Raw genomic sequence first — 25,837 nt, forward strand, 5'->3', positions numbered from 1 at the left:
CCGCGCACACTCACTCCAAATTTTCTTTTCATTTCCCCCGAAACATTCCTCAGTGCAAATCCAAAATTCCAAACTCGGAAACCGCCATCTCTGGAAACTCAATCACTCCCTTTTCTCTCTCTTCTTTTTCTTTTCAGTGAAGCTTTTCCATCGCATTCCAGACCGAGCCCACAAATTTTGACCCTCTCTCCGATTCTGTGGAGCGTGAATGGGAGTAAGATGAACACTTCCCACTCCCACCTCTCCAACTCTTTCCTCACCTAGTGTGCCAGCCAAGAAAGATCCTTCATGGCTGCAAAGCGCGTGTACCAAGTTTGGAAAGGAAGTAATGTAAAGTTTGCTTCTTGTCCTCTTCTTCGTTGCAATTTTAGCTTTTTATGCCATCTGGGTATGCTCTGGTTCGCGGCTCTTTGATTCGCGTCGTGCTAAAGGCTTTGAATTTCTCGGGTAGTTTTGGTTGCAGGAATGTCGAGTTGGAGCTGGATTTTTTTTTGTTTTTTTTACTTGGAGCATGTTTTTATTTTGAAAATTAAAAGTTGGGCGTGTGTTGAAAGTTGAGCTAGTACTGGGGTCGGTTATGTGTTATTTTCTGGGGGGACTGTACAACATGCTGAGCTGTGTGTGCGTGATTACAGTTAGTTTTCAACTCAATTGTTTGATTTATGATTATTTAAGGGCAAAGGTATCTGCTACAATACTTTTAATATTGCGTCTTATTAATTATTTGTAAGTGTTAGGCTCAATTAGCCTGCTTTGACTTTTGGTGAAATAATTTATGAAGTGCAGAATTTGGCCTTCATCCCCTCAAAAGTTTTGCTATTTTCGGGTGAAAATAAAGGTAGAATTAAACACAATAGTGAGTTTGGGCTTTTGATCCCCTTCCAATGTGTATCTTTGAATGATACTATGATAGTTTTGCTTAAAAAAAAATAATGAAGTAATTTAAGACCTTGGATTGAAATCATTGAATAGCACCTTTTCTTCTCTTATTTATGTTTTCTAGGTTTGTCTAAGAAGGATGAAATTTATTTCAAATAATTTTTTGTGATTCTGTCCTCTGAATAGAGTTGTCACGAAAGATTTTTTAATCCTCTCGGGAAAGTGACTCCTGGCGAAAGATAAATTGTAAAGTTGATGTATAGATTATTGATCGGGTTAAATTAGAATGTGGGATGGACCACTTGAGCAGCACAGACAGATGTCTACTATTCCCATGTTTGGTGTGATATGAGTGGTTTGGGGTAGAACAAGTTCTGGAAGGATGAGAAATATTATGTGGTTATCACCAGCTTATGGCCATTCTTCCAAGGTCAAAGTAATTACTTTTGAAGATAAGATGAAATTGATGTCCCCATTGCTTGCTCTCGCATGAAGTAGTTGTCTGTACAGCTATTGGCTGTTACATTAATTTTTTTTGATAATGGATGATGGCTGGTAATATTGATGGTATTGTAAAGTGTAAGATTGATGTTACATAAGCAAAGGACGATTATGTTTCATCATGTTTTTGGTGCTTATTTGTTTTACGTAAAAGGTGTAAAATAGGATGAGAAACAAGAGAGATAAATGACCTTCAAAGTTTGCATAATATTTGTTATGAGATGATCATGGACACATTCATCAAATGGTAGCTGGACTATTGAAGTTCATAAAGAAATAGAGGCGTGTAGCCATAAATATGCCAAAATAATCTGATAATACTATAGATGGCCAATTCTGTGGTACACCTGCCGAATGGTCTCTGGCTTTTCTCTTTATATGCCCTGAAGATTTTGAAAGGCACAAAGAGTGTGAAATTTTATGGCATTCTGTGTATTTGTTTGCCACGAAATGCCATCTAGATCATCTCTTTTCCTTTTACAGTTGTAGGATAGGATTGTGCCTGTGATGGTGCTTGGTTAATGGCTGGTTCAAGGGATCGATCATTTGTTTACTAAAGTGTTGGAACACATTGCATTTTTGGGTCAGTTTGCCTCGTTGGGATCTTTATTTTTTGATAGGATAGGAGGATTCATTATTCTCCCGTCTAATGTATGGTATTGACCTCTTGAAATGATGTATCATTCTGCTATTATGGGATTCATTTGTCTATCAAAAGTTTTAGTTTTTTCACGAACTATTTTTCTGCAATTTTTTAACTTTTACTGCACTTTGTAGTTAATACTTTTCTCATGATCTTCTGCAGAAATTCATATGCGGGGGGAGGTTGGTATTTGGGCCAGACGCTAGGTCCCTGTTTGTCACCTTGTTGCTGATTATTGTTCCAGTTATAATCTTTTGTGTATGTGTAGCAAGGCATCTCAGGCATGAATTTTCTCCATATAATTCTGGATATGCTATTTTAGCAGTGGCTATTCTTTTTACTATTCATGTAAGTTCAGCTAATTTTTTATTTTATTGTTCGTTTTTTATTTTTATTTTTATTTTTTTTATCTTTTTGTATACATAGTTTTAGCTTGGTCTATTTTAAGTTCCGAAGTCCAAATTTAGTGCAAGCTACCACAACGAAAAACATACTTTTGACTGTTCACCACGTATGCTGTCCATCTTCCTGTATACCTCTTATGAGCCAGTACTGAGAACTGCAGAAGTGTGCTTCTTTAAACTAAATCACTGACATAAACTCAACTCATCATGTATCCATTTTTTTTTCCCTAATAGTTTTTAATTTGCTAGGTAAAAGTTCAAAGCTGTTTGGTTTAATGGTGATAGCATTTCACTATTAAGAAATTGATTTTCTCTACTGATTCCATATAGCGTGTCACTATATAATCTCACAGCCTATGTTTTTAGGTTCTGGCGGTTCTCTTTCTTACTTCCTCTGGTGATCCGGGCATTGTTCCAAGGAATTCTCATCCACCGGAAGAAGAGTTTCGTTATGATTCTTCTGTCTCTGCTGATGTTGGGGGAGCTGGACGGCAAACACCAAGTCTCCAGTTCTCTCGAACCAAAGAAGTTGTAGTCAACGGCATTGCTGTAAGGGTGAAATATTGTGAGACTTGTATGCTGTATCGTCCTCCTCGTTGCTCACACTGCTCCATTTGCAATAACTGTGTTGAGCGTTTTGATCACCATTGCCCCTGGGTGGGCCAGTGCATTGGTCTGGTATGAAAGTTGACAGCATGACCTCTTGATTTTATGATACCATTTTTCTTATTTATCGGAGGGTGCTATTTACTTGTTTTCTTTGTTCTGATGTATTTGTTGGCCTTTTCTCCAATGTGCAGAGGAACTATCGTTACTTCTTTATGTTTGTTTCTTCAGCAACTATTCTGTGCATCTATGTGTTTTCCCTCTCAGCTCTTTACATCAAGGTTCTGATGGATAATTATGACGGCACAGTTTGGAAGGCAATGAAAGAATCCCCTGCATCTGTGATACTAATGGCTTATTGTTTCATCTCTCTGTGGTTTGTTGGTGGATTAACTGGTTTTCATTTATATCTCATAGGCACAAATCAGGTCAGTCAATTTTTTTTGACATTTGTGGTTAACATTCTCATGGATTAGTGTACCTTTAGATTAGTTTGTTAACTCTGAATAAAGAAAGTTAAAAGGGATGATCTTGATGGTACTAATTCCACCCCACTTTATCAAAAATCTTCTATTGTTATTTCCGGAGTGTTCTTGTGTTACACGATTATCTTTACCAACTGGGTCAGTGTCTCTTGTGTTGCAGACTACCTATGAAAACTTCCGGTACAGAGCTGACAGCAGGATCAATGTTTTTAACCGGGGTTGTTTGAATAATTTTCTGGAAATGTTTTGCACTAAAGTAAAGCCCTCAAGGAACAATTTCAGGGCATTTGCCAGAGAGGAGGTACCGAGGCCACTGGCTCCGATCATTGCACGGCCTCGTGACCCAGATGACGGCTTGGGTGGAGATCGGCGCCCAAAGGTTGAAGATGATCTTGACATTGGTGAAGACCTATTGAAGATATCACAGCGCAGGAACATTGAAGAACTTGACGAGGAGATTCGAGGCAGAGGGAGCAATGGAGCACCCCACCATACATCTGAACCTGACTCAATTTTGTCCTCAGATCATCGAGCTCCCACCATTCGATCAGATGCTAGGCACTCAAGTTGGGACAGGAGTGGAAACTGGGAAATTGCCCAAGAGGTTCTTGCCAGTTCAAATGTCACAGAAAGCAGAAACTATTCAAAGGAAATGCGCCAGTGAGGAGTTGTGGTTTGTCTCTTGCAATATTTTCAATGGCATCAATCAACCATATATGATGTGGGGTTCCTTGGATACTAAAGATGGAAAAGAAAGATTGGAACTTGGTATAAAAACTTAGCCTACCTTTTTTGTGGTAACCCTAGTTCATTGGGAAAGCATATAAATGCGTGCATGTAATTTGTTTGAGACCCACTGTCCTTTTTTTATCCCTTTCTTTTTTCCTTATTTTTAACAGTCCAATATATGGATCTCATCTTTCCCTGGTTTTATTCTTTGTGTAAATAACCAGTTATGATACTGAAAAAGCTTCTCTACATATACTGCATTTTAGGTACGGTAAAACTGGGCCCTTTGATGTTGTAAGTGCTTTTACCTTGCCATTGACGTGATTGTGAGTGATTTTTTATTGTTCAACGTGTCTTAACATTCCGCCTTAGAATCTTTATTGCGCATGTGGTTTTTTCTTAGTATCATGATATTTTAACAACAGAGACTATGTATCATTATTTTACTTTATAGGTTTGTATATTTGAAATCGTTGAATCAGAAAGCTACCAATATTGTTGTAAAAAGTTGTTAAAGAGAATTTTTCCTTTTTCATATTGGTGCATTGCATTTTCAATCTTAATAAATTACGTTCATCAGGACTTGACTTGGGACCTGCTATAGATTTCGAGAGTTAGGTCCGAGGATTCTCCAGCCTCTGTACTTGGGCTCGCATTTTTTCTTTCGGCTGTTGTTTCCTGCACCTTATCATTTCCTTTCTTCACTATTAATTAATTTCATTTCCACTTTTGTCCTTATTTGAAAGTTACTTCTGGAAAGTTAATCCGGAAATAAAAAATATATTTCAGAAATTTGTTTTCAGAAAAGAAAAAGGGTGTTGCTCCCTCCACCACCACAGCCTTCTCCCTCCACCTTCCCTTTACTATTTTGCCCCTCAGTAAAATTTTATTTTTAGAATTATTGTTTTTTAATTTTACTCATTTATAACATATTTCACTGATAACCTACGTAGTTCCTTGTATGAGTAAAATATTTTTCTACAAAGCTCAGTGATCGTGAAAAGAATTATCAAGCAATCTTCGTCTGACTTTCGGTGCAGTACGTGGTGCAGTGCGTTTGTGGTGTAATGTGCTTGTCGTGGTTCCTCTCCAGGTACGTAGTCATAATCCTTCCAATAATCCTAAACCCTAAACCCTAAACCCTTCCAATAATCCTTCCAATAATCCTTTAACCCTAAAACGTAAAATGAAAACAAAGCCTAAACGGATGACATCCTTCAACGGATGTCAACATCTGTTTAAGACAAAACGGATGTCGACATCCGTTTCGCCTTAAACGGATGTTGACATCCGTTGGAGGATGTCATCCGTTTAAGCTTTGTTTTAATTTTATGTTTCTGTTATTATTTTATTAGATATTTTAATATTTTGATTTATTATTTTTGAGTATTAAATATTTTAATAATGTATATTTATATTAGTTTATATTTAAATATTAAAATATTAAAATAATAAAATAAAAATAAAAAATTTTAACTTTAAGGATATAATTGGAATTAAAGATAATTGGAGAGGTGGAGGGAGAAGGCTGTGGAGGTGGAGGGAGCAACACCCAAAGAAAAATATGTTTCTAGATTTTTTTTTCGATTTTCGTTTCCGGGACTGACTTTCGGAACTCACCTAAAACTGTCGTCACCTTATATATACAAAGAGAAAATATATAACAGAAAATAATAAAAAAAAACTGTTTGATGAACAAAATTTTACCATAGTCACTTTATTAGTTAGTGAATTTAATAACTAGTTTGTAAAGTTGAATTAAAAGTTCAACCAAAAACTAAGCATTATATCTTTTATAGTACGAATTTGTTATATGACTTTTTTTAGCTTAATTAAGCACGGTAACGAGTGGTTGTAGGTTCCTAAAAACAGGTAGCGTTAACCTAAATTAGAATTAAAGACAATATAAATATTCCAATTGATGTTGAACAAAGTACTCACTCCCCCACACCAAACCCTAAGGGACCAATAAATAAAGCAACCCCATCACAAAATGAGTTCCTCAACACGTTGCTTTGTTGTGGCCTTGTGTCTGGTGATGATTTCCTATTCTCCCATGGCAGCAAAGGGTGAACAAGGGTTGGCCGAACAGATCTGCATGGAAAGCTTCGAAGACAAGGAGGGGTGTTTGGCGCTGCTAAAGCAAGCCGATCCTAAGATCGTGAGTGCAAAAAGCTTCCAAGATCTGGCACAGGCAACCCTAGAGTGGGCTGTGAGCAAGGGATCAGAGGGTCAAGCCTTTCTGAAGGAGTTGGCTCAGGTGGACAATAGTCCAGCCATAGTGCAATGTGCGAATTTCGATTACGATGGGGTGGTTGAATCTTTCAAGAGCGCCTTAGGAGAGTTGAAAGATGATCCTGAAACCGCTAGCTATGATGCGAAAGTTGCTGGTGACGGACCTGATTGTTGTGACAGAGGTTTGGCTTCAGCAAATATTAGCAACCCTGCCATTGCCGCTCTTAACCGCCAAATACTCCTCCTCAGCAGCTTGGCCTTCAATGCCGTCAGTAAATGCGGTGATTAAGTGAATTCGCCACCATGCTCAACCCAAAGTGTGGGCTGTTGCTATATTTTTTTTTTGGTGTGGGGGAGTGCAAGTCATTAATGAAATTAAACCTGTTGCTTCTACTCAATCTTTGCTTTATATTTACAGACATACGGCTAAACTAAATTTAAATACAAAGCAACATAATTAAGAAAATAACATTTTTAGAAGGATTAGAAATAATTGTTTATCAGAAAATAAACCCGCAATTTGACACGATAACAAGCAAAAACAAAACTAAAGATTTTTTTTAATAATATATGAAGAGAAAGTGAGTAAAAACAAAATTCCTTGACTTAATAAAATAAAGTCTTCTTTTTATCAGGGAAGTATATTTATATGAGAGCACTTGGGCACAAACTATATATTTAATCGTATCTTGATGATAACATTGGTTTAAGAAATAATGACGAGTAGCATTGTTTATACCAAATATTATATATCAAAAGATAAACATTTTCTTAATATTGAATAAAATATTACGTTATCAAATCATTTTTTTATAAAAATTAAAACAATTAAAATATTGTATTATGAAATATTAAATATTAAAAAGAAAGGATTTTTTTCTTCAATGTTAGATATTAATAAATAACTTTTAATTATATAAATATTTATAAGAATATGAAATAACAATTGAATGAAAGTAAAATAATTATATAAAAGAATGAAAAGTTATCAAATGTGTGTGTCTAAAAAAATTACAAAATTAAATACTAAAAGATAATTCATATAAATTTTTTATATTATCTAATAAAAGTGTTTTAATAGTTTAATTTAAAATAAAGACATGTACGAAATATACTATTCAATATGGACCTTTTTCATCAAAATTGAAACGAATTGGAATAATACATACGAAACTAGTTCATTTGCAATCCTTATATACAACGACGTCATCGTTCTAAGTTATGAAAAGATTAAATATTTTTTCTGTCAATTCTATACTAAAATTTTGACTGACATTTTTATGATGAAATATGTTTTCTCCTTTGTAAATCAACAATACAGATATTAATATATAAGGATGGTAAAATAGATCTTATTCCGCGCTCCCAAAATTTGTACGAGTACATAGAGGTTTTCAATTTGTTTGCTATATTTTTAATTAAAGTTAAAATAAAAATAGTTTCAAATTTTTTTTTATTATTATATGAAGATGTAAATGTGTCATGACGATAATAATTTTAGTTAATTCATTCAATTAAAGATATGAATTAATTAAGTAAAAAATTAAAAAATATTTATATGCTTTAATTTGATATATATATATATAATATATATATATAATTTAAAAAAAATGACGGAACGATTAAATTTTCAAGCCGTTTTATTACTGCTGGTAAAATTAAAACAGGTCAGACTAACTTATTTTAACATCCCTAAACCTCTACACGCTTAAGAGTTGGACTGATCAAAATAAATAAATTGGACTTAGGTTTTAAATTACTAAACTGAATTAAACTTAAACAAATTGAACTATTTTCAAAATCTTGATTCTATTAACTCTCAAAATCTTTTTTATTTTCCAATTGAGTAAAACTATTCTCAACATATTTTCAATTAATTATTTAACATATATTATTCTAATTTATTTACGACACTCGTAATTTATTCATGAAAACATTAAAAACAATTCTCCTTTCAATCCATATATGTTTGGCTAATTAAGACTTCATAAATTAAAATAATGAATACATTTCACTTCCATTCAATAAAATTTCTCGAATGGTTTTATAAGTTTTAACCAATTTTAACAAACAGCATATGAAAATGAATATATTTCACCGACTAACATTCTTCATATATTGATAATGTGTTGCACCTGATGATGTTCTTCTTCTCAATCACTTTTAAATATAAAAATTCCAGACAAGTAATGGGAGGATTTAGTCTTTCTTATTTATTTATGGCGGAAACGATTACTTATTTATTTAATTGTTTTTTCTTGTCATAGATGGTGTTACACTCTCGATTAATTCTGTCGAATAATTTAATTTATGTTAAAACGTAGTTGTCAAAATATTTTTTTTTCCTTTGAAAAATGCAATTTGATGATGTGGAAGAGGCTCACCAAGATGATAGCACTATTTATATGGCAAATTTGTTGTATGACTTTTTCTTTAACTTAATTAAGCATAGTAACGAGTGGTTATAGATTTCTAAAAAATGAAACGTTAACCTAAAATAGGGTTTGAGAAACTATAAAAGATCCCAACATCATGAACGAAAAACTCACTCCTTCACACCAAACCCTCCAAGGCAAAAAAAAAAAAAAAAAAAAAAAAAAAAAAACTCTATCGCAAAGATGAATTCCTCAGCACTATGTTCCTTTGTTTTGGCCGTGTGTCTGGTGATGGTTTGCTATTCTCCCATGGCAGCAAATGGTGAAAAAGGGTTGGCTGAAAAAATGTGCATGGAAAGCTTGGAGTACAAGGATGCGTGCTTGATGCTGCTAAAGCAAGCTGATCCTAAGATTGTGAACGCAGAAAATGTGGACGAACTGGCTGAGGCAATCCTAGAATGGGCGGTGGCGAAGGCAAAAGACGCTCAGGCCTTCCTGAAGGGGTTGGCTCAGGTAGACAACAAGAAAGCCATAGTGCAATGTGCGAACTTCGACTACGATGGGGTTGTTGCATCCTTCAAGAGCGCCTTGGAAGAGTATAAAGATGATCCTCAGACTGCTAGCTATGATGCCAAAGTTGCTGGTGATGGACCTGCTGGTTGTGACAGAGGCTTGGCTTCAGAAAATATTAACAACCCTGCCATTACTGCTCTTAATAGTCAAATTTCCACCCTCAGCAAGTTGGCCTTCAGAATCGTCTCTAAAATCAAGTGATTAAGTGCATTCCTCACTTTCTACTTGTAGTGCCAATGCATGCGTTCGTACGTGTTGGCGGTGTCGTTTTTCATTTTTTGTCTCCTTTGGTGTGCAGGAGAGTGATTCCAACTTGTTTCTTTTATTCAATGTTTACTTATCTTTCTTCTTTCTGTCTTTCGTTTATATTTATATATAAACGTAAACTAAATTTAAATAAGAAAGAGATAACTAAGAAAAAAAATCCTAAAAAGATTAAAAATAACCTTTTATGTGAAAAAAAAAACACGCAATTTGACACGACATAAAGAAAAACAAAATCCTAGCTAATTACATGAAGAGAAAGTGAGTAGAAATAAGGTTCACTAAAAAAACAACTACAAATATCCATATGTTTGGAGTATGCAAGATAAATTTAAGAAATACAACAATCAAGGAGTGGTTAATCTTTTTTATGTATCCAATACTATATTCAAATTTAACAAAGAAACAATCAACCATTGAAGAGATGGACAATTAGCATAATAATAATTAAATGTGGGATTTGGAACGGAGGAGACAGATGTTTGAATGCCTGGAAAGTGATTTTGAACAAAAGTTACAATAAAGAAAAATTTGGAGAACAGATGTTTGATTGGAAAGTGATTTTGAACAAAAGTTACAACAAAGAAAAATTTGGGGAATAAGGCGGTAAATATGAGTAATAGATTATGTACTATATAGAATGTATGTAATAAATGGCTGAATCTGTGTAATAAATGGGTGAGTTGATGTCTTAATTCTTTTTATACTCAAATTTAGAATATAACAATATAACAGAAAAAAATAAATTGGTAAACCAAGAATAGACATATGCATAATATTTTTCTGTCTTTTTTAATGATATCGAAAAATATTTTTTTGAAATATGTATGAATTATGATAAATAAGATGTATGATTAAATATGATAAAAGGCTTAAATATAGAGCAATAATTATATTATATATATATATATATATATATATATGTATGTATATATAAAAGTTTTGTTAACTTATCCCACTTAATTAATATATTTTGTTTTGCTCTTTATAAAAATTCCAATTGACATAAACATAATTAACTAAGGCCTTGTTCACTTGAGTGGATTTGAGGGAGAGTAATTGAGGGGATTTGAGAGGATTTGAAAATAATTTTTTTTGTTGATTATTTGAATGAATTTGGAGGTAAATGAGATTGGATTTGGAAGTAAATTTTTTTAATCTGTCACGTCAATCAAATCCTACACGAATTCTCACAATCTTTACTTCCAAATTCATTCTCACTTACCTCCAAATTGACTCAAATAAACAACAAAAAAATTTATTTTCAAATCCCCTCAATTACTCTCCCTCAAATCCACTCAAGGGAACAAGGCCTAAAAGATGACATTATTTATTTATGGTTTGTGAAATGTATAGCTAACCTAAAAATATTCAAATACATAAGCCTGTCTATAATTTATGGTTTGTGAAAATTTAACAGTCGTACGTGTTTAAAATAAAAATTTAAATATTGATGAAAAATAAAAGAAGCTAAAATAGTTGGCACAGGAAAGTTGAGAAGTGTGGGGTTGTAAAGTGTAAGATTTGATATTTTGATAGTTATCCAAAGAAATAATAGCATTGGGAGATAGAAATCACGCAACTACCAAATCTTACATCATTTTCTAATTATATTATAATTGAAGCATAAGGTTCAAACATTGTTCTCCCATGACATCAAATTCAGATGCACATCACATTCAATACTTATCCTTTTGCAGCTTATATGATGACTCTAATGCATATTTTATTTCAATGGAGCCAATTTGTCAAACAGTTACCATCTTACTCAAATTTTATGATGGCCTCTCATTATAATGTAACTTATCCAAAAGTAAAAAAATTAATAAAAGAAGAAGTATCTTTCTTTTCTGAAAGTAAAAGGAAAAAGCTCTTATCCCAACTTGGCATATGGTATTGGCAGATCCAAACACGCGTGGATCCAAAACCCACCCATGCTGTTTACCCAAATTACTTGCTAACTTAGCAATAAAACTCAAAACCCACCCACCAAAGTGCTCCACCCCACTATATAGCATCAAAATTATCAAAAATATTAGGGTTTTTGCAGCCATGTATATTCTTTCTTAGAACGTCAATGTCACTTGTCGATGCTCTAAAGAAGAATTTTAATCTCTTATTCAGACTAAAATAATGTATTACATACCCACTAGAAAATACGTACGTCATGAGATGTAAATCATTTATACATAAAAATATATAGTATATATGAAGTATGTCGTTATTCTATTTCATAAGATCATGCATATAACCTATTGTTTCGAGAGAAAAAAACTCATTTGTTTGTTTGAATAAAAATTGATTATAATCCTGTAATATATATATATATATATATATATATATATATATATATATATATATATATATATATATATATATATATATATATATATATATATATATATATATATGATGATGATGATAAACAAATATATATAAGTTTTTGAAAACATGTCGTTATGTTTCTGTGAAAACTTCATTACAACCTTGGACGTGTGATGCATATAATACAGTCAAATATACGAGTGAGTGAGAGCAAAATGGTTGTCAAATCATATAGGTAGAACATACTATCAGAACAATGCTAAGATAAAAACAGCAAATCATGAACTTTTCATCAGATTGGTAAAAACAACTGTAAATAACAGAAAAAATATTTTCACATAAAAGACAGCGTTTTTATTGTTTATATTCATAAACTATTTTCAACTTATTTAAATAATTCTTTTGGGTGATTTAAGAAAATAGTTTGTAATTTGTATAAAACCGTTTAGTTATCTTTCTTTTTCAATTATCTAAACAATTTACATATAAGCACTTGTTTAAGAAAATTATAACTAAGTTGTTCAATTATGTGACTAGTTCGTAAACAGTTTCTAATTAGGAATGCCTAAAAAAAGCAAATATTAACGACTATAGACACATACTAAAAAAGAGTTTTAAAAGAACTTCATCTTCGTACACTACTAGACTTGAGTTAATTAAAAATCTAACATGACTTACTGATCCGAGGTTTCAATTTGCGTCAGTAGAGAGGGCATCTGGTAATCTAGGTAGATTATAGGCCCAAACAAAGTTCACGATAATGCAAATTCTACATTAAAATAATTATGTGGCAAAAATAACAACAAAAAAATGAAAACTAATTCATACATAGTTCATTTTTAAAAGTAAAATAACTTTTCATAAAATAAAAATGAAAAAAATATTAAAATAAATCTTTATACAAATAAAAATTATTTTTTCAATCCAAATTTGATCCAATTAGTAATCGAATTAGACTTAGGTCAAGATAGACTAATTATGGTCATGTCAAGATAGCATAGCCTAAGTTATATAAAACTGAGTCGAGTTTAAATTAGGTCAAAGTAGACTGGAATCAAGTCGATCTAAGTTAGAATTGGCTAAGTCATGTTGATTGAGGTGAAGTTGAGACAAGCTTGACTCATGTTTGATCAATTTGAATTAGATCCAATATGGGCTAAGTTAAGTCAAACTCATGTTAAGTAAGTTATACATAATTAATACGAGTGATCAAGTTAGGTTGAGTATGGACCATCTCAAAAGATCATACTAGGCCCAGGTTGGACCAAGTTCATGTCAGTTCAAGTCCATGTCCAAAAGGGTATAATCAAGTTAAGTTGGGCCTAGGTTAGACCAAGTTTGATTGTGTCCACATTGGATTAAGTTGAGTCAAGCTAAGGAGGCCCAAGTTTAAATCTTGTCATGTGAGTTTGGGTTGAGATAGTCCCAAGTCATATATAGACTCATGTTAGACAATGTTAGATTTGACCCGAGTCAAGCTAAGTTAAACGAGCTAAGATTGATGGAGTTGGCCCAATCAAGTTAAGTCCACTAGGACCAAAGTTAGGCAAAGTTGCGCTCAATAAAAAATGGTTAGGTTGCATTGAGTCCAAGTCATGCAAGGTTAGGTCAAACAAACAAAAGTCATGTTAGATCGTGTTAGGTTGAAGTAGGTTGGGTTGGGTTAAAACAAAAATATGACTAAGTTGGGCCTAAGACATTTTGAATTGAGTTAGGTCTGCCCAAGTCTAGATGGGACTATGTTAAGTCAAACTCAAATTAGTTTGATTCATGCCAAATAAACCCATGTTAAGTTGGTCAGAATTAACTATGTCAAGATAAGTTGGATTAAGTTGGATTCAACTGAAATCAATATTAAGTCTAAAAGTATAACTTAAATAACATGAATTAAACCTCAACCTTACAATTAAATTACAAACAATAAAAATTATTAAAAGTCAATTTAAAACTTTTAGGAATCAATTTACAATTTAGAATATTTTAAACATTTAAGAAACTTATAGTAAATTAATTGAAGTTTTAATGGACTAAAATTACTTTTGACTACAAAAAATTTACTTTATGAAAAACCTTTGAAAATTGAAGCTTTTTCAATCTGTTGATTTGATATAATGAATGAAAATGAGCCTTATTTTAAAAGTGTACTGAAATTATTCACAAATCATTGATGAAATTTATATTTCTAACCACATTACTTAAAAACATAAATAATATACGAAGCGTATGTATATATTTTATAATCATTAGAATAAAAATAAAATTAACATTTTAAAAAGTTAAAAAAAGATTATATTATTTAAAACTTGAATACTAAGAATTATTTATTTTTTATATATTTTTCTTTTTGTTTCATGGAATTTTTTTGCAGGTGATAAAATAAAAGAAAATTAACATAAACAATACTTGATATAGATTTTAATAAATTTGAAATTAAAATTTTTCATATAAAAGTTTTCATAAAAAGACAAATAAGAAAATAGGGTAAAATTGTATTAAAAAAAATAGTTAAGGAAAATATTAGCTGTAGATAAAATTTTAACAAAATTGTGCTTTGTCGTATTGGGGCACATGTAGGAAAAGACCTCGGAATGTTTAATGAAGGCCTCTGGAAACCACGCATGGGGTGACGTCACATTGTACCAAAGTAAAATGAAAATAGAATATGAAGAAAGAAAATGATTTTGAGATACTTATATTCCTCTCATTTTCTTACGTTGTTGGGATCGGAGATGTAAAAGTGATGGTGATGTTTGCCGTTTGGGTTTGGTACTTCTGACGAGACGTAAACCTTAATCTCACGTAAACTCATTCTGATCACTATTATAGCATTATTTTTTCTATAAGCCACTATTTTACTATTTCTTTTGCTTAATGTATTATTATAATAATTTCACAATCTTCAAAGAGATCAATTATACACCTAGCATCTACCTATAGTAACCTAATTTTTTTTCAATAATTTTCATTCACTAATTTACAGAACACTATTTTTGTCTTTTTTCGTGTAACATTGTGGAGGTTGCTGTTTCGCAATTCATGCTTCATGCTTTGGGTTCTAGCTGGTTCAACGTTTTTCATGCACTACTCACTACATTTGGCATATTTTCAGTCTTTTAAAAGTTAAACCTGGTATCGATTAATTAAAACCTAAGTAGGTTCAGTATAATTCCAGATTTAAATACACCACGTTACGCACCTATAATTACACACAAGTTATAAATTTCTCAATATCATCATCACACAAAAATAATATGAGATAATAATACACTCAAAAGACAAAATAGAAAAATAATTAGCTTCTTTTTCCTCAAAAATAACTTGTCCAAACTAAATTATATTACACAATAAATTAAGTTACTCTCAACTATTTTGAATTTTGATTAATAATTTCTTTATTTTTTATTATTTTTCTAAAATGGAAAACAATATGCAAACATATATAGAAGAAGCAAAAAGATTTTCATTCCTTTTATCTCAAATATCTATTTATAAAAATTTATATTATTATTACATTAATATTTTAATTTTTTTTATGTTCGTTTACATGTTCTGCATTTACATTCGAAAGTTATTCTACGTCATTATAAAACATGGATTCATTATTAATTGGCCTCACAAACTATCTAATATATTTTACCTGTTCTTCGTGTGCTGACCATATTCAACGTTAAGTTACTTTTTATGACTCGATCAAAGTAAATTTACATGTTCTATAACTTTCAATTAATTTTATATTTTTACTTTTAGTTTATAATCACCTACTAGCTTATAAACTAGTTTATTTTCTCTTTTTTATTCTCTTTTAATGAAGCCTAAGTTTCTAAAGAGTATATTTCCCATAGCACCCACCACGTGATGACTTCACCTTGTATGACTAAATAATTCTAACTATTTTATGATCATAAATTCCAATATAATAATTATAGTTTTCATAAAATAAAAAATCTTTTGAAATAAACTCACGCATATAAGCCGTCTTTTTTTTTCAAATACAATTTGTGGCTTGCCAATGCTGGTTGCCTTCATTGAATGACATTAAGTCAAAATTCAATGTCTATGAAGGGGTTGAATTAATATTTTAATTATTATAGTTGATTTTTACGTAATAGTATAACATAATTGCAACAAATAATGTCTCTAATAAGCTGGTCCAAATTTTGATTTATTCAATATGACGCTTGAAACTTATAGCAACCATACGTTATAAAAAGCTCAAAGTCCAATCAAAACCAATTATACCATGACAAATTGATTATTAAACGTTAGTAATTAAAGTCCTGCACAAATTATTGGAAATGTTCCAGACTAATATTCCTTCACACCCTATCACATGACAGAGCCCAGGGATGTAAGAAAAGTAAGACGACATTAGTTAAACGTAACAACAAACATTACATGAATATAAAACATGAAAAAATATGTATGTCATATAGTTCTTCATACTATATTATACTCTTGTATACCACCATGATATATAACCGAATAACACAACCTATATTAGTTAGATAACATCGTAAGACATGTTTTATTAACTTAAATTAAACAACAATGAAAATGTTATTTAAAAAATTATAGATAAAAAAGGTAATGTATTGAAAATTTTCTTTATAAATATTCTTCTCTTTAAATTTCTAAGATATTTTTTCAAAGCAGATTTTATGTTAAATTTTATTTTTAACTTTGATATTTCAGTTGACATTCAAAGTTTTAACAATTATATGTCATCTTGTGAAAAAAATATTTAAAAATAGACACATCAAACCAATATTTTATACTAATTAATAATGTATAAAAATAAAACTTATTTGTATCTATCTTAAATATTTTATTTCTTTTTTATTTGTGTAGCTTAAATGAAAATATGTATTTCTTTTGTTACTTAACAACATGTCATGTTTAAGTTCATAAAATGTCAACATTTTAAGTTTGTGTTGATTTGACTTGTCCACATCGATTCATGGGCACTCTCAAAATATAAGATATGAAAAAGGAATAGCACATTCATGCCGCTTATGTTAAATAACTAAGGCTTGGAATTCAAAGTCAGTTCAATTCATGCAACACTTTGATAAAATAATAGTCATCATCTCCATCATATAAATCTACCTGGGTGATTAGTAACGTGTTAGTTGGTATTATATATATATATTATATATATATATATATATATATATATATATATATATATATATTTATTTAATGTATTCATATTTTTGTTTACACAGTGCCTCTTGAACATTTTTGGTTAATTAGGGGAAAAATTTTATGTTACTAATGTATATTAAAATTCATTATATGAAACTTGTGTACTCTTGTCTAATGTTGATTTATGGTTAATGTTTTTTTTTCAGATGTGATTACATATTATTTTAAAATTATTATCTTATTTTCATTAAAATTGGTTTTCAAAATATTGAAAAGTTTATATTACATCATCCAAGCATAACATCTAAAACATTTGAAGACATAATAAATAAGCATTTAACATTACCTTAAAATTGATTGAGCTTTATTGAAACAAAAACATTGTTTCATTTAATACAAACTTCATTCCTATCTTATTTTGCAAAGAAAAGATTTTTTTTTGGAACAAATTTCAATTTTCTTGTGAGTACATAATGTTGATTTTGACACTGCATTTCAACTAACATCCGATGTTAGGTTTAATGTCTCTATTTTCACCCAGAATTTCAAATAGGTCTCTTTCTTTTTCGACATCTCAATTGCGTCTTTATTTTTATAAAATTGAATCAAATAGGACTTTTCCGTCAAATTGAAATGACGCCGTTAAGAAAGGTATGTTGGCAGTGTCAGCTCTTAACGGCGTCATTTCAATTTGATGGAAAGATCCTATTTGATTTAATTTTACAAAAATAAGGACTCAATTGAGATGTCGAAAAAGAAAGGGACACTAGTGCAGAAAGGAGAAACGACACCGGTTCTTTTGGACCATAGACAGCGGTTTCTGAACCGAGGCATATTAAGGCGATGTAAAAAGTGATAGCCTATTTGCCTCGGTTCAAGAACCGGGGCATAAAAAAACAGAATTTTGACTCGGTTGAAAATTAACCGAGACCGTAGGTTCTTTTTTTTTTTTTTATTCATTTTCTACTGTCCACTGATTTTTGGTCTCGTTCACGTGCACCACCATCCACTCTCCTCTTCTCAGAGTGTCCGATCATCGCCACTACACACACCGGAACCTTCAAATCCCTAAACCCCAAATCCAGTCAAACGCCGTTCAAATCCCTAACCCCCAATCGGGATGAGCAACAACCCCAAACCTCCTCCAACAGTATCGAAGTCCCCAAACCTGCACGAATAGTGGCAACATGATCGAAGTCCCCAAACCTCCTCCCTTGCGCCGCGGAGACGCTTTGCCGTGATCACGGTGCCTCCAAATCGCTTCCCCTCCATGCGTGAACGAACCAGGAATAAGGAAGGAAAGGACGCCTCCTTGCTCGACGACGAGCCTCCACCCGAAATGTCGTTGTCGCCTCCTCGTGCCACCAACATTCGCGAATTCGAACCAGGATGAAGGAGAAGAAGAAGAAAACCCCATAAGCGAGAAAGGCCTCATCCTCACAATAACCTGCAAAAAAGCCAAGAAGCGAGAAAGAGAAGTCAGATCGAAAGGCGAGCTTTCGCTTGAGAGGGTTGGAAGCAGGGGTCTCGGAGGCAAGGGACTCTTGAACTTAGCGGGGGAAGGAACGACAAGATTGGGATCGGAGGGAGGGTCATTCTCTTTGGGCGGGTTTTGGCGGAGCTAGGAGAGGCGGTTGTGGTGGCCGTAGTAGCGAGTGGAAGAAGCATACAGTGCTTCATTTTGGGGCAGAGAGGAGAACGAAATGGGGAAAAGCGTGTGGAAGAAGAGTTAATTTTGGGGGCAGAGAGGAGAATGAAATGTAGGAAGTGCACAACCCTTAGCTCGAGAGAAGTGGAAGCACCGTGACTCCTTGGAGAAATCAAAGCAATATGCCTCGGTTCTTCATATAACCGAGGCCTCAAAGCCTTTTTGACTTCGGTTCTACAGCAACCCGAGGTTCTTTCTCCTGGTTTTTGAGCTGATTTGATGTGTGTTGCAGGGGTGTGTCAGGCGTTTTGCTTCGGTTCTGCTAGAACCCGAGGCAGTATCACCTTTTCACACAGTTTTCTGACCGTTTCAGACGAAAAGGTGGCATGGTAGGTGATGTTTAGGCACCGGTTTCCTGTACAACCGAAGTTGTATCAGCGTTATGCACCGGTTCTGTATGAACCGAGGTCTATAAGGTCTCCATAATTGCGGATTTGCCACCGCATTTGAATATGCACCGGTTTGGTTTAGACAGATGTCTATTGGGCGAGTTTAAAGACACAATTTGTACTAGTGGGACCTATTTGAAATTCTGAGTAAAAATAGGGACCTATTGAGACATTAAACCTCCGATGTTATTAATTTCATAAATTTAGGGCTTGGGTTCATCACGCGTCAATTTAATAAATTCAGATAGTTCATTCTATCTATTAATTTATTTCAATTTTTTCAACATAATATTTTAATTTATACAACTTTGTAGTATTAATAAAGATAAAATCTCTCATTTTAATAATTAATTATTATACTCAATACCATCTTACGTCTAAATGCAAATTCCCAATCAAATAACATAACACACTTATAACTTTTATCCATTATTCAACTAAATTAATTTAATATAACTTTTAATCCTCTTTCGTTTATGTTCATTTAAGTTGAAATAAAAATTAACTTGAAAGTGGACACTAGAAACGAAATTAAGAAAAACTAAAATGGATCAATTCTTCATTTAAATCTAACAATTAATTAGCATTGGTTATTTGATTATAAATGGACTAATATAACACTAATCAGCCTACTTGGAATTCCTACCATGAATTGAGTTTTAATTTAATTAGGTTTGAGAAAATATTTTTTCTTAACTTAAATTAATTATGAGACTCCAATCTCATCAATTAAGACAGAAATTCAAACCATTTTATACCTAACCTCAAATTAATTCAGAATTGTTCTAAACTCTGAAACATTGCACAAAAATAGACAAGAAGAATGGAATATAAAAAGCAGAGATGATTCACTGAAAATTATATATTAGTGATACATAAAAGAGAACATTGACCATGAACCTTAATTTATGGTTGCAAGTCAATTTACAAATGTTTTCACATTAAAATTCATATAAATCTTTATCAAATTTGTCTAGACTTAAAAGAAATTCTAAAAATTAGTAAGCAATTAAAATCCAAAGAATCATGACTATTTTAAAAGTGAATAATTATAATACATAAAATTAATAACACATATGCACTGCTATGAGTAACAACAAACCATCAATTTTTGTATTACAAAAATTACAAAACTAAGGTATTTATAAAAATTTAATGTATTATACTGGATAAAAATGGTGAAAGATAAAATGTATGAAAAGTCAATTGAAGAATAGTAAGAGTATAAATGTGATTAAAAAGTATGAGTATAATAGATATGTTGAGTAAATGTTCTTGTTTGTATATAGTATTGGAGTAATTCCAGGGTCATGTAAATGTTATTGCATTCTTGGTACCTTCTTTCTATAAAATCATTGATGAAAACATGGAAATGAATAACATGTTGAAACCTTCTTGATATTATATAGTTTTTGAATAGGGATTTTTAGTGTGATAATTATTTTATCAATTTGAGAATTTTGTAATTGTCTTAAGGTTGAGAAATATTGTGACATAAAATGTAGTAGATCTTTAATAAACAATCAGTGATATTGTGCTTTTTTTAATATATAATGTTAAGCTATCATGCATATAATTTTTTTACAGATATGCTGAATACTTGTTTTTATATTATTCTTGTGAAAATGATATGTCTGGGTAATTTTTCTATTTTTTTTTAATATAAAAACCATATGCTTGGATATGTACATACAATGTGATTTATTTAAGAATTTACACCAAATTAATTAATTTTTTTAAAATTATAATCTAATTGCATCAAATATAGATTAATTAGTTAAATTTTATGACAAATAGTTTAGTATTAAATTTATTATCATAAATTAATAAATCCAAATCAAATAAATAATTATTATTTATGAAGTTCTATAATGATGATGATATGATTTTCATTATTATTGAGTTAATGTAAGATAATTATAACAGGTTAACCTTTTCAATAATAGAGTTATGTGTGATTTATTTTTTGATAAAATTACATGTTTTTTGAAAAGAAAACACTATACATTTTCAGACATCTAAATCCAAACCAATTGAATTTTATCTGGTTAATTTTTATTTGGATGGTAAAAGTTATTAACAAATTTATGCCAATCCAAATTATTAAAGGTTGGCTAATTGAGTTTTATGTTCTCATTTATCCAAATCAAACTAATACCTAAACACCCCAATGCAGTATAAAAAACGAGTAATGGTAACATATATTTTTATATTTATTTGATATTTGATACAGAGTTTAAGAATAAAATAATTATAAAGATATAATTTGTTGTATTTTTTTAAAAAATAAATAAAAAATGAATAAAAATAATGTCAAAAGAAAATGTAGGTATATCAAAAAATATTTTTGAAAAAGTGTCCATCTTGTTCATATATAAAAAAGTAAGTCACGTAATATTAGAAATCACGGTTTAAAATTTTAGTACGATGTAACAAAATTAATTTTATATAATTTTTTAATTACAACGTGGACAATGATAGAAACCACTTATTGGGAGGCATGGTTTAATTTCATATGCAAAAAGTGAGTAAACTGGGTTCGTGTACTTGAGAGTGGGCGTGTAACAATTGTCTGAAGTGAAATAGTGTATCAGATAAGAAAAGATAAAAAGCGAACCCTGACATTGTAATCATTTAAAACTGTAAATAAGTTGTCTGAGAACAAAAAGTTGGTTTCCTGAGAAGAGATTTTGTAAAAAAAAAAGTTGGTTTGTTCATCTTTGCGTGGATTGTTGACAAAAAGTATACATCAAATCGATCCATTAAGTTGAGAATTTGGAATAATCTCATCTTCAAACCTAAATGCTGCTTTGTCTTTATCATCTCTGAACTAAGCTTCAAAATCTTGCCTTGTACCACTCAAACTTTCTATCTCCCTTTATCATCACCCACCCATTTCATTCCCACTTTTCAACTTATTTTTAGCAGCAACCAATATTTTAATCCAAAAAAAAAATCACTCAACTCCAATTCTTTCTTTTTGAAAACGAATTTAGTTCAATAAAAGTTAAAAAATATATATATTAATTAAAATAAAGTAAAATAAAATAAAACAGAAGAAAAACCTGTTCTTTCTTTCACAAAAGAAAGAGAAAAAATAGTATAAAAACAAAGGCTGTGCTGTGTACTCCACGTCAACCGGGTGGTGGAGGTGGAGGAGGATAACTACTCGTATCTGACCATGACGAAGGTGGAAACTCTGACCCGCTACCACTGTCCCCTCCGCCGTGATGCTGTTGCCCCGGCGGCCGGAAAACTCCCATTTGCTGGCTTGAAAACAGAGGAAAGGAAGCAGAGGATGGTGCATACGCAGGCGGCAGCGGCAACAATGACGATGAAGAGGATTGAAGCGCTGCCATTTGCGAATCATAGAACCACTGATCGAGTCCATGGAACTCCCCCGTGCTCCGCAGAAGCTGAGAATAACCCCAATAGTCTCTAAGCAAATCAGGGGAACTCTGAAGCGGTGCCCCCTGCATCACCGTCGGAGAATAACCAGTCACCGCTGGAACATCACCGGAGCCCGAGAGTGAGGTGGCCGGAAAATCGGGAAGGTGAGGAGGTCGAACCGCGGTAACGTTTTCGGGGAAGTTGAGTTTGGCTCTGTTACCTCTGAACCTCAATGCGGCCTCATCGTAGGCTCTGGCAGCAGCCTCGGCGGTGTCGAAGGTGCCAAGCCACACTCTCGCCGCTTTGTGAGGATCGCGAATCTCCGCCGCCCACTTCCCCCACGGCCTCTGCCTCACCCCTCTGTATCTCCTCCTCCTCTCGCCGCTTTCTTCCTGTGACGCACTCCGTGACGAACCACCCTCACCCCCACTCGCGGCAGCAGCAGTGTCACCTTCACGCGCTCTTTTCTGCCCAACCGAGCCCGAGCCCAGAAGAGGAGGCCCGGGAGAAGAAGACAAACCCGGAGAAGGCGCATGCATAAAACGTGGCACCATGGGAAAACCACTTGCCGGGACCCACTCCGTGTTGGTTTGGGCAGAGGAAGAGGGTGACACCACATGGGTCGGAACCGAACCTACAGTACCCCCTTGCACTTGCACATCCCTTGGGGTGAAAGGCTCTCCTGGGTCCGCCGCGAAGTTTCCCGAAGCGGAACCTGAAGCTGAAGGTCTCTGGTGCGCCACCGTTATACACACGTGCGATCCGATGGAGTTGATTATTCGTTCTGAGAAAGAAAGTTAAACACGTTATTGTATATATATATAAGGATGGGTAAGCGAAATGGAACATGATGAAGAGGTGGCTAGCCCCCACAAGAACAGTGACCCTGTTGCGCCTCTATTACTCTACCTTCCACCATGCATACACTTAATTAAACACACTCCACTACCAATACCTTTCTTTCCTTTTATTCTTCCCAAATATAAAACAACAACTTAATTCTGCAAATATCAAACTCTACCCATAAATTAAGAAATATACATGTGCTTCCTGTTGCCGCCTCTCTGCTTATTTTCGCTTCTCGATTCACACACACCTTATCAGATTTTGACTGAAAATGAAAGCAGGATGCAAAATCAAACTACTATCTGCACTTTCTGCAAATCCTTCCCATTGTCGGTTTCCTTTTTCAGATATACAGAAACAAAGAAATAGTGATCATCTTTGAGTTGAATTCTATGCCCAGTCAAATAAAGAGAGAGAGAGAGAGAGAGAGAGAGAGAGAGACAATATATTTACATACTTTAATTATTTTGGGCTCCCCTACTTTAGATCAGCCCATAGTTAACTCACGGATCTGGTTGAAAAAGATAACACTAAATAAACTCAAGATGTGCTTAAATAAGGTAAATATGTGATAAGGCTTCACTGTGGATTAGGCTCCGAATCACTGCTCAAATATTTAATATCTTATTCATATATTGAACTCCATATAATATATATTTTTAAATATGTTTATCTTTTCGCTGCCATCAAATTTTATAAAATGCTATATACAAAGAATTAAAAATTGAGATTATATTTGGAGAGTTGTTGTTGCAAAGGAAGGTGTTGTCGAGGAATAAATATGTGATTAATTGTATGGTCAAAACACGTCTCTGGAAGAAGTGAGACAAGAATTCCATGCATGATTGTATAATGTTAAGTTAAAATAAAAGGAAAGAAATGCAGCATTTGACCTAATATGAATAGGTAGGAATATAAAAGAGGAAGGTGAGGGTTAAATCCAAACATCTAAGTTAGGCATCCATACCGAATTGTTGAACTTCAACAGAAGGTTTTTGAGAGGCAATGCATGTAGCGAATGATCCAAACAAAGACTAAGACCATGAAATTTACAAGGTTTCGGGTATTGACATTGCTTTTCATAATTAGCTACTGGTCTTGTTTTTATAAGAGAAGAAGAGGTTTTGTATCTATAAGGAGTGCCAAGTAGAAAAGCACATGCATAAATTGAAATTTATTATAATTAGATGATAAAGATTATACTGGAATCAAAGTGTGGATTGTATGAATTATATTGTTTTAGACTGACTCTTTGGAGTTATATGGATCGGTGGGGCTTCTCCTCATAATTAACTCATCATTCAAAAACAATAAAGACAATTTTCTATCCCATCCCAACTTATATATTTTCCTTTAAGCAATTTTTATTATCAAATTTAACTCTAATCCAATATTATATGATTATTTTTAAAAGTATTTAATGATATTAATAGAATAATTATTATTTTATAATTTACAAACAGTTTTATCTGATAAACTCGATTTTTTTAATGAAAATCAAATTTTATTTTATCAAATTTAAATTTAAACATTCTTATATATCATAATATGATTAAATATCTAACTAATATAAAATCTCCCATAATAGTTAGAGTTTCTATTGGAGAATCATAGTTCGTATAAACAAACTACAAATAAAGTTCTAAAATCACAGTTAAAATGAGATTTTCAATGTTAGTGGAGAAGTCAGATAAAATGGATTTCACTAAAGTAAATTAAAACTAAGTTAGATTTTTTAAAAATAAAATAAAATTAGTCCGTATTTATATATTTTGCGGCAAAATAATGGGATTTATTCATTATAAAACTGCTTTCAAATTAAAATAGTATATTAAATATCCATTACTCGTCAATAACATTGTCAAATTAAAAATGAAATTTAAACTCATTATAATAATACATCTATATGTTGTCATATTGTATGTTCACTTTGCTTTCTGGTAATTGTGTTTTGAAATATTAAAATAAATGTTTGATATTTTTTTTCTTTATTTTTTTAATATTATTATTTTACGAAAAAGTAACAATTGAATCCATGTACATTTCACGAATTGCAAAGAAATAAATTCAAATATTTATTTAAGATGACATATTTTAATTACAAAAAAAATCTTCTAAATATATTTATTTGTATAAAAATAGTGAATGCGTACTTGAATAATTGAAAATATTTTTACAGTTTTTTTTACCTTATATTAAATGAGTATTTTTTTTAAATGAAACAGTAAGTTAAATGATAAAATAATAAAAAGTACACACAGTCATAATGGATGTATTAAAAACAATATCATTATGCAATGTATTATTTATAAATTTTATTATCTTTGATTGAATTATTAC

General features: G+C 32.0%; 4 protein-coding genes across 7 annotated transcripts; 3 read left to right on the forward strand and 1 right to left on the reverse strand.

Annotated features, from left to right (window-relative positions):
- Positions 1–4,545, forward strand: LOC148194723 (protein S-acyltransferase 8-like). The gene is made up of 5 exons (XM_088096109.1): positions 1–330; positions 2,186–2,371; positions 2,794–3,105; positions 3,228–3,461; positions 3,679–4,545. The coding sequence occupies exons 1-5, from the start codon at positions 289–291 to the stop codon at positions 4,180–4,182; spliced, it is 1,278 nt and encodes a 425-aa protein (XP_087952235.1). The 5' UTR covers positions 1–288; the 3' UTR covers positions 4,183–4,545.
- Positions 4,546–6,199: 1,654 nt separating this feature from the next.
- LOC148194724 (uncharacterized) lies at positions 6,200–6,874 on the forward strand. The gene has a single exon (XM_088097871.1). The coding sequence runs from the start codon at positions 6,241–6,243 to the stop codon at positions 6,769–6,771; it is 531 nt and encodes a 176-aa protein (XP_087953997.1). The 5' UTR covers positions 6,200–6,240; the 3' UTR covers positions 6,772–6,874.
- A 2,199-nt stretch (positions 6,875–9,073) lies between these two features.
- Positions 9,074–9,775, forward strand: LOC148194725 (uncharacterized). Its single transcript, XM_088095603.1, has one exon. The coding sequence runs from the start codon at positions 9,101–9,103 to the stop codon at positions 9,629–9,631; it is 531 nt and encodes a 176-aa protein (XP_087951729.1). The 5' UTR covers positions 9,074–9,100; the 3' UTR covers positions 9,632–9,775.
- Positions 9,776–22,324: 12,549 nt separating this feature from the next.
- LOC148194726 (ethylene-responsive transcription factor ERF110-like) lies at positions 22,325–24,583 on the reverse strand. 4 transcript variants are annotated; one of them, XM_088096145.1, is made up of 3 exons: positions 23,955–24,327; positions 23,673–23,835; positions 22,325–23,435 (listed from the first exon to the last, which is right to left on the reverse strand). In XM_088096145.1, exons 2-3 carry the CDS (start codon positions 23,674–23,676, stop codon positions 22,396–22,398), a joined length of 1,044 nt encoding a protein of 347 aa, XP_087952271.1. In that variant the 5' UTR covers positions 23,677–23,835; positions 23,955–24,327; the 3' UTR covers positions 22,325–22,395. The 4 variants fall into 4 exon arrangements, with proteins under 4 accessions (XP_087952271.1, XP_087952274.1, XP_087952273.1 ...); XM_088096148.1 differs by lacking the exons at positions 23,673–23,835; positions 23,955–24,327 and adding an exon at positions 24,465–24,583; XM_088096147.1 differs by lacking the exon at positions 23,673–23,835.
- Between the last annotated feature and the right edge of the window lie 1,254 nt (positions 24,584–25,837).

This window comes from Vigna umbellata, chromosome 8 (genome assembly GCF_029865625.1).
Source record: "Vigna umbellata cultivar VRB3 chromosome 8, Vumbellata_1.0, whole genome shotgun sequence".
Lineage (NCBI taxonomy): Eukaryota > Viridiplantae > Streptophyta > Magnoliopsida > Fabales > Fabaceae > Vigna > Vigna umbellata.

Coding starts and splice junctions, on each gene's coding strand:
- LOC148194725 (XM_088095603.1), top strand. CDS start 9,101: ATGAATTCCTCAGCACTATGTTCCTTTGTTTTGGCCGTGTGTCTGGTG.
- LOC148194724 (XM_088097871.1), top strand. CDS start 6,241: ATGAGTTCCTCAACACGTTGCTTTGTTGTGGCCTTGTGTCTGGTGATG.
- LOC148194723 (XM_088096109.1), top strand. CDS start 289: ATGGCTGCAAAGCGCGTGTACCAAGTTTGGAAAGGAAGTAAT. Junction 331..2,185: donor AAGTTTGGAAAGGAAGTAAT/GTAAAGTTTGCT, acceptor GATCTTCTGCAG/AAATTCATATGCGGGGGGAG. Junction 3,462..3,678: donor ATCTCATAGGCACAAATCAG/GTCAGTCAATTT, acceptor CTTGTGTTGCAG/ACTACCTATGAAAACTTCCG.